The sequence below is a fragment of the Natrix helvetica genome, assembly GCF_964273705.1.
Source record: "Natrix helvetica genome assembly, chromosome: 2".
Taxonomy (NCBI): Eukaryota; Metazoa; Chordata; class Lepidosauria; order Squamata; family Natricidae; genus Natrix; species Natrix helvetica.
Window position 1 is genome coordinate 42,812,086 of NC_138552.1, and position 13,577 is coordinate 42,825,662.

General features: G+C 36.6%; 1 protein-coding gene across 1 annotated transcript in view; it reads left to right on the forward strand.

Annotated features, from left to right (window-relative positions):
* ADGRV1 (adhesion G protein-coupled receptor V1) overlaps positions 1 to 13,577 on the forward strand; it is a gene marked incomplete at its 5' end in the record, with an annotated part of 278,532 nt that overhangs the window by 73,616 nt on the left and 191,339 nt on the right. The window contains 10 exon segments of the mRNA XM_081943817.1: positions 593 to 1,404; positions 1,788 to 1,997; positions 2,708 to 2,838; positions 3,710 to 3,809; positions 4,992 to 5,171; positions 6,329 to 6,492; positions 7,023 to 7,116; positions 8,111 to 8,189; positions 12,559 to 12,697; positions 13,215 to 13,356. Of these exon segments, the coding sequence (XP_081799943.1) occupies positions 593 to 1,404; positions 1,788 to 1,997; positions 2,708 to 2,838; positions 3,710 to 3,809; positions 4,992 to 5,171; positions 6,329 to 6,492; positions 7,023 to 7,116; positions 8,111 to 8,189; positions 12,559 to 12,697; positions 13,215 to 13,356 (2,051 nt within the window).

Here is a 13,577-nt window from a genome sequence, read left to right on the forward strand (position 1 = left end):
ATCTGAAGTAAGGTTACAGTGTCCTGTAAAACAGAGCTGTCAAACTTGATTTCATTGAGGGCCGCATCAGGGTTTTGTTTGATCTTGGGGGGGGGGGTGCTGAAGGAGACCCTGACCAGGGTGGGTGTGACCAGCTCAACATCACTCGTGCTGGGGTTTCTGTGGTGGCCTGAGTACTCTGCCAGCAAAAACGGGTTCCCAAGCTTCATTTTTGGCTGTGATGGCCTCCTGCAACCCTCTGCCAGCAAAAACAGAGCTCAGGAGGGCTGTATATATTCCCTGGCAGAGGCACCACGGGCCAGTCCTTTATTGTTTCTAGGGTGGCCCTGCAGGCCAGATCTAAGCACCCCATGGGCCAAATACGGCCCACGGGTCTTGAGTTTGACATCCCTGTTTTAATGTATCCTGTTTAAAACATAAGAGTTCAAAGTTATGCTGTGTTTTTATTTTATTTTTCATTCCCCACCCCTCAAATTTAACGATGATATCAAATTTAACTTTTGCATTCCCTACCCCTTCAAATTTAACAATATAACTATATCAAGAAAACTGTTTTAATCATTATTTAATTTGCAATTTATTTAATTTGTAGTGGTGGAAGATTTGGTCAGCTGAAGATATTTTACAGCACTTCAGACATTGATTTCATAACTCTTGTACAAGAGGAAGGGCTGGATGTATTATGCTATTATGAAGAACCTATACAAGGAATTCCAGATGAGAGTCATGTGACCAGAGTGAATCTTTCACTAGCCAATGATTCTCTCTACACTTGTGCTATTCTTTGTTTGAAAGAACAGGCCTGCTTAGCTTTTTATTTGTCTGGTACTTCTGAAATTCCATCATGTTTTTGGGCAGGATCTTGGAGTAGCTCAATAACCAAGAAGTCAGGATTCTGGATGTACAAGAAAAATCTTACTACTTTAACTGCTATTTTCAGTACACAAGCAATTGCTAATAATGACTATGAGCCTGTTACCAGCCAGTGGGTGATCATGGAAGAAGGAGAAGAATTTGCAAACCTCACAGTCTCCATATTACCTGATGGTTTTCCAGAACTGGATGAGAAGTTTGCCATTTCTTTGTTACAAATTGTGCTGATGAATGTCACTGCCAGCATTGAAAATCAACCAGTCATAGGGCAACCAAACACCGCTACGGTTCTCATACTAATGAATGGGGATGCTTTTGGTGTGTTTGTAATTTATAGCACTAGTCCCCATACAACTGAGAATGGTCTTTATGTGGAAGTACAAGAACAGCCTCAGAATACAGTGCAGTTGATGATACATAGAACAGAAGGTAGTCTGGGACAAGTGATGGTGGAATGGAGCATTAGTGGTGGCACGGCTACCCCAAATCTGGATTTTATAGGTGATGGAGAAGTCCTGATTTTTGCAGAAGGTAAGAAATTTGAGAGAATCCTTTAATGAAAACTCAATATGCTACTGTCCTGTACAATCATTGCCATATATCAAGCTTTATAATGACTTACAGGAAGATTGTAAGGAAAATACACATGACATCTCTCTGAAAGTTATCATTCATAAATTACAGTTTGAATTCTGGCATTTTAAACTCATTAAATATAGATTATTTCATGCCACTTGAAATGTGGTGTCTTAAAATGATTTCATACTACTTTTTCCAAAATTCATAGGGGAATTAAGGAACAGTTTTAAATAGTATTACATGCTGGAGCTGCTTTGTTTATCTAAGTGAAATAAGTGTTCTAAACATTGGAAAGGTTGCTACATAATCATAAAGTGCTCTAATTTTTTTATCAGGTGAGACAAAAAAGCCCATCACTTTGACTATTCTAGATGACACTGAGCCCGAAGATGATGAAAGCATTCACATCACTTTGACCCACACTGAAGGTGGTAGCCATATTTTACCCAGTTCAGATACTGTCACAGTGGTGATTTTAGCCAATGACAACGTAGCAGGAATTCTTAGTTTTCAAGCATCCTCAAGATCTATAATTGCTCATGAAGGTGGGTTTATCTCCATTTTCACTTCCCTTTCTTTGTGAGCTATTAATATTAATCTGAGTTTAGGCTTTCTCTCAATTTGATCCATTTATTATTCAGAAAAACAGAAAGAAGAATTTGATCAATTTATTTGTCTTCATTTGATCAATTTATCCCTTAGAAATTTTTTCTATCCCTAGAAATTAATATTGTGGAATAATGTACAAATGTACAGTGTGTGAGTAATTGCACAGTTTTATACTTCTGCTTATCACCAATTCTCCATATTCTGACATACTTCAAAACACATGAATGAGAAAAAGTTTGTTATCCTTGATGAAATATACTGCAGTTGTATAATATATACAACAAATGTTTACCTTAATACTGAGCAATATATTGTGATGAACATTCTTTGCATTTGCTGATAATAGTTTTTCTTTTATTTAAGTCAGCAATTTTACAGTAGGTATTACAGTTAAATAAATGTTAGGTAGGTAGATAAGGAGATAAACAGATGAGACTTGTTGCAGTTTCTTTCTGATTTACATATATTGCAGTCATTTAACAGCAAATCAAGATAATGGAAACGATTAATCAGAAAGACATATATTTATCTTTGAAACAAACTAATGGAAGATTCTAATTGTTTAGAACATTCTATTGTCTTAGATGCAAATAATATATTGGCTTTCCTTCATTTCTTATGATATTATGTATTCTTTAATTTCTAGGAGAGCTGTTACAATTTCATGTGCTAAGGACTGCACCAGGAGCTGGCAATGTAACTGTTGACTGGGAAATTGTTGGCCATAATCTGGAACAAAACTTTGAAAATATTTCTGGCACACTCTATTTTTTAGAGGTAGCTATCATTTATTTGCTTCAGATACCATAATAAAAAGAAAGTGTGAATAGTTGTACTTGATTTGAGAACAGATGGACAGACAACTTTATTGCCTTATTTCCAATGTAAAATTATACATATCTGTTCAGCCATATTTAGACTAATGAAGTGGGACTTATTTCTAAGCGTGTACCACTGTACCTTAGTGGGTTTTACAAGCCCACTAAGCTTTTGTTAGAATAAAATATAATATTTGGGTATTAATCTGTTATATCCTGAAACCTGCAGACTCTGCTAAATTGTGAATGTCACAGTAACTTTGTTCCCGTAAGAGCTTTTAATAATGGAATGTTCTTAATAAGGAAGACCTTTCAATGTACCTCTCAGAAAATAGTCCAGGCTAGTATTATTTGTAATAGGACAACTTCTTAGTAGATGAAAAGGTGATTTGTAGAAATGAGTTTTAATGTTTTACAGGCTACAACTTACAACCACAACTGAGCCCAAAATTTATATTGCTAAGTGAGACATTTGTAAAGTAAGTTTTGCCCCATTTTATGACCTTTCTGGCCACAGTTGTTAAGCCACTCATTGCAATTGTTAAGTTAGTAACATGGTTGTTAAATGAATCTGGCTTCCCCAGTGACACTGCTTGTCAGAACATCACATGACCCTGGGACTCTGCAACCATCCTAAATGTGAACCAGCTGCTAAGCATATGCATTTTGATCATGTGACTACAGGGATGCTGCAATGGTTGTAAGTGTGAAAAATGGCCATAAGTCATTTTCTTCACTGCTGTTGTAACTTTGAACAAATGTAAGTTGAGGACTACCTGTACTATTATAGTTGTTACATAATTGTCCTTTTTTTTTGCTTTAACAAATAGGGGTCATTAAATGCAACAATTTATTTATACCTGCTGGATGATAAGATCCCTGAAGAAAAGAAAGAATATCACATAATTCTGCATAATATTAAAACTCAAGGTATCTGTCTTGTAGATATATAGCAAATCAAGATTGGGTCATACTTGATGACTAGATTATTTAATACTTTGTTATCTGAAGATGAATGTATTAGCGGGTAAAATCCATCAGTCTGAAATGCCATGAAGAGTCTGTCTGAGTTAGTCTGTTCACAGATGCAAAGAACCATTTAATGCTTCATCTAACAGGGATATTGGATCAAACTAAAGTCCTATCTAACGGGTAGGGAGAGGAGTCCTTGCTGTTCTCTAAGCTTGCTTGTTTTCTTGCAGCTATTTCGTTACTCAAACTAAGTAACATCATTCAGCCCCCCTTACTAGCACTGATGATGTTACCAGTGGGTGGGATTCAAAAATTTTTACTGCCGGTTTTGTGGATGTGGCTTGGTGGGCATGCCATGGCTTGGTGGGCATGGCAGGGGAAGGATACTGTAGAATCTCCATTCCCTCCCCACTCCAGGGGAAGGTTACTGCAAAATCCCCCTTTCCTCTGGATCAACTGGTACTCAGGAGGCAGAGAATAGAAGGGGTCAGGGCCAGTCAGAGGTGGTATTTACCAGTTCCACGAACTACTCAAAATTTCTGCTACTGGTTCTCCAGAACTGGTCAGAACCTGCTGAATACCACCTTTGGATGTTACCTAGTTTGGGTAATGAAACATCTGCAAGAAAACAAGCCAGTTCAGAGAGCAACAAGGACCCCTCATTTCATCCCTGAGCTACAAATATTCTCCTTTATTAGTCCTCTAAATCAGAAATTATAGTAGTCTACCAGATTTTGAGGACAATTGTTTTATATACTTTGGGGGAAATTGTGTTCGGAGACAATTTTCTTTTAATTCCAAAAATAAGATACGATGTCTGATAATCATGATAAACATAATCTTCTTTATTACTTTTTATGATATTTTATCATAATATGATATAACCAACTAGCTTTCTGTAGCCAAATATGTGATTATTTTATGTGGGAAGAAGGAGGAAGGTTGCCATGTATGCTGTCACGATCATTGTACATAGAGAGCAGAACAATGGAATGGAAATATTAATAGATTATGGTTTTATGAAAAACATATTGGAATATCTTTTGCCATATACTACCAAACATTTTTTCTATTAAATTAAACAGCACTTTTCCTATGGGGAGCCATGTTTTTTAATACCATTTTAAAATTTATTTTTAGGCGTCACTTCGACTGGCAGTGCTATTTTGGACCATCAAGGATATGAAGCAGTTTTGACAGTAGAGGCTAGTGATGAACCATATGGCATTCTGAATTTTGCATCTTCCTCCAGAACTGTATTAATCCAAGAGGAAAATAAGACAATTCAACTTTTCATTAACAGAGAATTTGGATCTTTAGGTTTGTATGTAGAAAAATGTAGGCTCTAAAACATATTTTTCTATATACAGCTTCATTATTATTACTTTCTAAAAGCAGAAGAAAATGCATCAACTTCCAAATAAATAAATCTGAAACTCTGAAAAAGGAACATATTTTCAATCTAAGAGCTAAATTGATTCTGAGCAGGTATATTAGGTACCATGTGTCAATAGTGGCTAGAGTGTAGATATTAGCACCCAACAAGCTTTCTTTTATTCACATACATAAATATACTGAAGTACACTATTCTCTAAGTACTTAATTGCAATGTTGTAAATGGCTTTTCCTTTCACGTGATAAAAGAAATGATGGAAAAAGCTGGGAGAGTCTTGTTTGAGAATTGGTGAAATTTTAATTTAAATAGTGGGTTCTAAACTTTTACTAAAATGATACAAATAGGAGGGATTTTTATGGAAGGAATATCATAATGAGATAACATAGCAAAAAGACAGTGCTTTCTGCTTTTTGTAGTTCTAACCAGCAGAATTCTGAACATTCAGTGGCCTTCCTTAACATATAAGGAAGAAGGTAGAGAGTCCTAGATATCCAATACCTAAATATTTGCACATTTCCAAAAACTAATATATTATACTGTGATATTTATATCTTTAGGTGATCATTATGTCTTAATCACTATACTTCACTTTGCTATTAAAAGAAAGCAGATGCAAAATATGGTAGTCATTTTTTAAATGCTACACTTTACGTTAGCTGTAATTTTCTAAGAGATCTCTGATATTATAAATAATAACTGCAAACAGGAGAAACAGCAAGCTTAGAAAAATGCAGACATTTGAAAAAAAGACACAAAGTTGTTACAGAAAATTAATTTTTAAAATTTAAAATTTAATTTAATTGTTTAAAAAAATTAATTAAAAAGCACCCCAGTAGGCATGAAATACCATGTTCCATGGGCATGGGTACTGAGCGTGATTGTCAAAATCCAAGTATAATGGACAAATAAAAGAAGCATCTTGATATAATGCTGGACAGAAGCACATTACACTGCCTCTTTAGTTGCATGTCTCACATCTCTGGTATTCATAGATATGTGATATTATACAAATCATTATTTGATGTTTTTGTTCGTTATAAAATATAGGTGTATTTACATCTGAAATCTATATGTTTACCAGGTGTTGTCAATGTAACCTACACAACAATTTCAGAATTTCTTGGTTTAAAGAATCGGACAGAAGGGGCATATGCTGAACCAGGAGTTGATTATATACCTATATCAGGATCAGTTCTTTTGAAAGAAGGTGTAACAACAGCCACCATAAATATTACTATTCTAGAGGTAAATTGTAACTCCGCTCAGTAAAGGAAAAAGAGAGAGGGAGTTTAATTTAGATGAATGCAGGATTTAGGCCATAATTTCTAATGTTCATGGGAAAATTCTTTGCTCTATTGGTTGATGGAAAAATCCAAGAGGAACAGTTAATCACAAACAGAGAAGTTAGATTTATACAAGTGGCATAAATCTGTTTCATTACACTGGTTTCACTCCCATGTGCCACATTTTATAATCTTTAAAATGAATAATGCATTGTTCCATATTTTTTCTGTTTCATTTCCTGATTATAGTACTTGTAGTAAATCTTGCGGTTGGAAACAAGCCTGGCTCGTATTATATTATTTTAAAATTTGTAATATTTCATTTGACATGCATAACATGAAAATTCTTCAGGTCTAGTAATTCCATTAGGAATGAGGATGGTAGTAAGACATAATAGATATTTTAAGTGCAAAGTAAACTACTTCTGCTAATTTAGAAGTAATTTTCAAGTGGACAATAACATGAGCCTGTGTTGTCTTTTTGTTTTACAGGATGATATTCCAGAAATGCAAGAATATTTTTTTATTAATCTAACATCTGTGAAACTAGTCACATATCCTTTGACATCTTTTCCTCCCAGACTTGGTAGAAATCTCACAACTTTCTTTCATGATTTGTTTATATTTCTCTATCAAATTTGTACATTTTAAAAATACTTTGCACCAATGTTATAAATATAAAAATATTCATTACTCTATGCAAACTTTCAAAATATACTTTTCTAAAAATAAAATAAAACTAACAGTAGACAATGGCATTTTAGAAGTAAATTTAATCAATCACAGATAATAAGAAACTGTTTTTATTCGTTACAATAGTGAATATTGTTTATTGTAGAGGAAGAGTGTGCTGATGCATGATCCCACATTGATGTTCTACAGTAGGACATCTATTAAATCAACCAGTGGTTACTTTATTTTAAAAATGGCATGTGCATCATGTACAGCATTAGCACATATCTCATTCATGTTCTCTGCAAACATCAGTGTGATATAAGAGCCTTAGAAACATAAGGGAAGAAAACTCCAATATTTGCTTCAGGCGCCAAAACCTCAATTTATAATTCCTCATCAACTTTAGGCTGGTATATTAAATTTGATTTTGTTCAGTATTTCCAAGATTTGATTTTGTTCAGGATTTCCAAGATTTCCAAAATTTGATTTTGTTCAGGATTTCCAAGACTTTGTTCAGGATTTCCAACACTGTATTTCAGTGTTTCCTGTTACTGGTGCTATATATTCTAATATTTTCAATTTGAACATCATTTTGCATTTCTATAGAAGTGACTGGGTTAATTCACTACAAGATAAATAGAAAAAATGTGCTAATAGGTTTAAGATGTGTTCAGCATTTATAGCAAAGAGAACATTTAGTTGGATCTCCATCTTCTAATTTTTATTACTTAAAATTAATTAAGTAATTAATTTTATTCATTAATATTCTACTTTTTTCCAGAAGCATTTTAGAAGAATAACATTATGCATACATTGATATTATAAATAATAATTTACCTTGTACTTCTAAGTGTTAATTTATAGATCCACATTACTGTGCAAAATAATTTTCTTGCTATTTTTAGACATGGATGGTTTAACAGCACAGATAATTATTGATGCTAATGATGGAGCAAGAGGAGTAATAAGTTGGCAAAGTACAAGGTAAGGTTAATTTTCAGTTCACATTTCATTTTTTAAAATTGTTACTTTGTTCAGCTGAAACCTTTTGACATGAATCGTGATGGCACCAAAGACAGTAGGAAATGTAGTCAGCCAGTCCTGGAAGCCAAATATGGGCTCTTAAGTAGTCCAGGATAGCCAAGGTATCCTTATTAGGAATGTAGCTAATTTACATTTAAGTGCTATAGGCAGTTTCAAGAATCTCAAAGTGTAGATAAGATGGTGGCATGAATTGGAGTGTTTTATATATATTAAATATTGAGAATACATCTGTACAAGAGAGAGGAATGCTACTTGAACCAAAATGGAACCAGGCTGCTGGTCCCTTCCAGTAAAAAAGTGGCAGAGTAGCTTTAAACAGGTCTGTGGGAGAAGATCACCAAATACTGGGCAGCATCTAGTTGAGAAAGGTGTAGAAAATACTATAGAATACCCATCAACACATTAGGTAAAGGGTGATGATGACTTTCAGGAGATAAGTAAGGGAAAAAATATTATAAAAACGCTGACACAAATGGTAACATTTGAAAAAGGATGTACGTTATGAGCATTTCTTTTTTTCTTTTCTTTTTTAAACAACGTTTTATTGTTTTTTTTAGAATTTTACGAGGAAAAAGGTAATGGGTAAATACAAATTTTGACGGTTGCATGTGTGTTAGATGTCCCCTCCCTCCATACTCAAAGTATACATTTGCAAAAAAATTCATTACTAAATAGTTACATATAGTCAGCATATAAATTCAATTAATAAATTCGGTCAATTTATGTCAAGCAATTTTTCTTATTCATTTTTGTGATCTGGTTTTTCTTGGTGTCGCCCCATCTCCCCCCGCTGGCAGGGCTCCGGCCCCTCCCGTGTCCTGTGTATCTGGTGTAGGATCATCTGGTTTTTCTAAGAGTACTTTGTTTTTGTCCATAAAGGCCTGTGCCTCTATGGGTGTATTAATTCTAACTCTTGTGTCCTCCCAGAATACTAGCATCCCTTCAGGCATCTGCCATCTGAACCACACCCCCTTCTGGTATAATTTCTTCGCTAGCTGTGAATAGCTTTTTCTTTTTCCCCTCACTTTCTTGGGGATCTGTTTCAGAATGGTTATATGCCTGTCCTGGTATTTCAATTCTTGCCCCCTTTGTGCACTCAGAATCTCATCTCTTGTGCTTTTTCTGAGGAATTTGATGTGAACCTCCCTGGGTATGTTATGTGTTCTAGCATACGCTGAGTTCACTCTATAAACCAGGTCTATTTCCCACCCCATCTGTTGTTTCTCTCTGTGAATGTATTCAGCCAAAATACTTGTCATAATGTCCCTTATGTCTTCATCATCTGCTTCCACCACATTTTGAAATCTAAGATAAAAGGACATTCTCTCAAATTCTATTTTCATCTGCTGGGTATCAAGATCTTTGTTCCCCTTCTGCATCCCTTCCATTCCCTCCCTCATCTCAGCCGTCCCACCCTCCAAAAGATCCAGTCTCTGTGAGTTTTTATTAATTTGAACTTGGTTCTCTTTGATTTCTTCTTTCATCTCTTTTAATTGTTTTTTTATTTCCTCTTGCCCCTGTAGAATTTGTTGGAACATTTGTTGAAACTCAGTCTCCGTAGATTTAGGTTGCATCAAAGCTGTTATTGTTGATTGTGTACTAGGACTGGACGTTGCAGATGTCGGTGCAGAGGCAGCAAAGCCAGGTTTTCCAGGGGGTGGTTTTTTAGGAGCCATTGTTTGTAGAGTGAGAAGATCAGTCAGTGCAGAGTTTGATCAGTCAGAGAAATGAAACAGCCAGAAGAATCCAGGAGACAGAAGGTCCAAGCAGAAGAGGATTTTTCTAATTACCCTGGCAGTAGAGTAAAGTTTTTCAGACCAGGGAGTTCAAAAGGCAGAAATCAACAAGAGATTTGTCTGAGTAGCACGGAGACAAAGACCGGAAGCCTGAAGTTTTAAAGGTGGAGTCAGGTTTCAGAGCTCATAAAGACAACAGAAGTGTGCCATCTTGCCCTGCCAGCTTTGGGTTTGTGGCATAACAAAGTTTTCAAAGTTCCCAAAAGCCTTCCAGATCATCCTTCCATTATAGTTTTAAGTTCAAAAATTAGCCGTTATTAGGAGCGTGGCATCCTTAGTTGGCTCTCCCCCCTCCTCCTTCCCTTGGGGCTGAGAGCGAAATTGTTTCCAGCTGCCTGTCTGAGGGGGGGGGAATCCCCCTCCCTCCAGTCGCGCTTCTCCAGCCAAGCCGAAAGCAAAGTTTAAACTGCTGGCAATTTTTCTGAGTTAGTGAAGGGGATGAGAGGGAGTTGTCACCTCACCGCATCGCAGCCGCGTCCTTCAGATCATCTTTTTCTTCCGTCAGCCTTGCAGCGAAGACGCCGGAGCGTCCCCCATCATGCTCCCCAGTGCCTAGAGCGAGGTGGGCTCCCCCCACCGGCCGCTGCGATTCCGGGGATCCCCCGTGGTGCCGCTCCTCCGGCAGGAGCCTCTACGGGGCGTCCTATGCCCCCCAAGGAGTGGGGAGCCCACCGGGAAAGCGCGGGGCGAGCAAAGCTTGCCCGTCGCTGTCAGCCGCCGGAACCGGAAGTGACGTTATGAGCATTTCTGATGAATCAGATTATAAATTAAAGTAGCAGGGCTTAATAAATTCTCACTTTACAACTCAAGAAACAGGCTGTCAGATAATGTATTTTAAAATGAAGGTCATAAAGGGCAGAACCTGCTGGACAATAGGCATGCAATTTGGAGAGCCAAGTAATCACCCACTTCTAGCAGAAGCATAATAGCGGACTGAGTCAGATACCGTATTTTTCAGAGTATAAGACACATCTTTTTCCCCTCAAAAAACAGGCTGAAAATCTGGGTGTATCTTATACACTGAATACAGCATTTTTGCCTCTCGAAACCCCGCCCCTTCACCAAAATGGCCGTGCAGAGCCTGTAGAAGGCTTTCAGAGAGCTCCTGGGGGCTGGGGAGGGCAGAAATAAGTGAAAAACAGGCAATTTTTGCTCAATTTTGCCCCAGCCCCCAGGAGTATGCTATAAGTCTCCTAAAGGCTATGCATGCAAATTTTTGACAAAAAATGGGCCGTTTTTTGCTGGTTTGGGGGGGTCCCACCCCCTATGAGCACTGTGCAAGCCCCCTAAAGGCTATTCATGTCTTTTTTGGAAAAAAAACAGGCCTGTTTCGCAAAAAACAGGGCTGTTTTTGGGAGGTTTGTAGAGTGCAAACATCTTTTTTTTTTAAAAAAATGTGCGTCTTCAAAACCTGGGTGCGCCTTATACTCTGGTGTGTCTTATACTCCGAAAAATACGGTATCTTAGAGTCTGAGTAGGAAAAGAAAAGCCGTCACACATGCACAAAGATCAACAAATACCTATAGGTATAATATACCAAGTTTTTGGCATAATCAAGCTCCAAGTTTCCAAGCATTATGGGTATATCCTTTGAAAAATATGCTTTTATTCAGTTGGGTCCATCCACCAGTCCTGGTGTCTGAAAGTTTCTGTCTTGCATCATTTTCCAGGCCCCTTAAATGTGCTGTAAAGTCTGCATTTTTTTCAGTCAAATTTATGTCAGCTGGGTGGGAATGTAAGAAGGGGAGAAAGAAATATTTTTTCCATTAAAGAATTTCCCAAATAGTGGCTGTACTATCTTTCTTGGAGGATTTAGCAGCAGTACAGTAACTCATTCCTTTATCACTCACATTTGGAGGACTACAAGTCATTCTATATAGAGTTTCCCTTAAAGATACAACTTGTGCATAATTCAGCCTCCCACTCCCCCCTCTCCTCCCCACACCCACTGAATGGTAGAAGATGCTACAGCAGGATAATGCCAATCTGGTGTGAGTTTCATTAAGTAGCTGTAGGCTTTTGGGCCCAATTCAAAGTGTCACTTCTAAAGCCTTTTGTAATTTGGATATTTCTTACTTCCAGGGTAATATGGCCCAAGTAGAACCCATCTGCTTGACAAATGTAGATTGGGAAGTGATACTATAGACGACTATACCAGAGATGTTAAAAGGGTGGGTGTCTAGATACAAGCTTTCTTGGTCATTACCCCCTCAGCCTCAACAGTTGTTCCTCTGAGTTAAAATTACACCTTCCATACTATAATTTACTATCATTTTGAAAAGCAATAAAATACATTTTTTCCATGTTGCCTTTGCACATAGTGGATGATATGACTGTGATAATTAACGAATCAGGGATGCTTTCTTGCTTTTGATATATTAATGTTTTGCTTTTACTTTGGATGCCCATTTGTTTTAAGCCCCCTAGAACTATTTGATAAGTTAGTCAATAAGTATTTAAATAACTTAAATAATTTATTTAAATAAATAGGTAACTTTTCTTTTTTCCTTCAGGTTTGAAATAAGTGAACTGAATGTAAATTTAACATTAGTGATATTCCGGGACCGAGGATTGTATGGTAATGTGTCCTTATTCTTGTATGCTCAGAATCTGGAAGCATATCAGGGACTGGACTTTAATCTTTCTTCAAGGGTAAGAACAAACCATCACAGAAAACCATTTTTCCATAGCATCAAATGTTTTGTTTCAATGAAAAGTGTAAGCAATTGTACCCTGAATATTAGGGCTGTGGAGGGCTTCAAAGTTTATTCCATTTCTTCCTTAATACACTTTTTAATTAAAACAAAATCAGTATGACGCTTTGTTTATGCACGAACATTTACATTGGTCTTTAAACTTCCAAAGAACAGCTAGATGTTAGGATGTGTAACTGAGTTATGTTTATTGTATGTATTTTATCCTTATGAGGGCCCAGATTGTTGGGGGCAATATGCTGACTCTGTATACTGCTTAGAGAGGGCTATAAAGCACTGTGAAGTGGCATATGTGTCTAAGTGCTATTGGTATTATAAGATGACTTCTACTTTTTTGAATGTTTTTGTAGATGCTATGTAAAAGTCACAAAGAATTTACATTTTTCTGTACATTTGTGTGCATTGCTTTTCAACATACAGTATTTAAAGGCATTTACACTATGTTTCATTAATAGACTCTTTATTTTGATGATGGAGAAAGATATAAATATATTGATGTTCAAATTTTTGATGATGAGATTCCTGAAAGAGATGAGAGATTCCAACTTATTTTAACAAATCCATCCCTTGGATTAGAATTGGGAGAAAACACAACAGGTAATATTAATTAATTTGAAATTAGTATTTTGTTTTGTGTTTGCCATGGATCAGGAAGCTCTGTTCTCAGTTATTCATACCCTGGTCACCTCCAGAATAGATTACTATACGATGGCATGTTCTACATGGGGCTGTCTGTGAAGAACATCCAGCAGCTACAGGTGCAAAGTATGCTCCTCAATCAGAACAGGTAATACCTCTATTCAGTGAGCCTCACTATC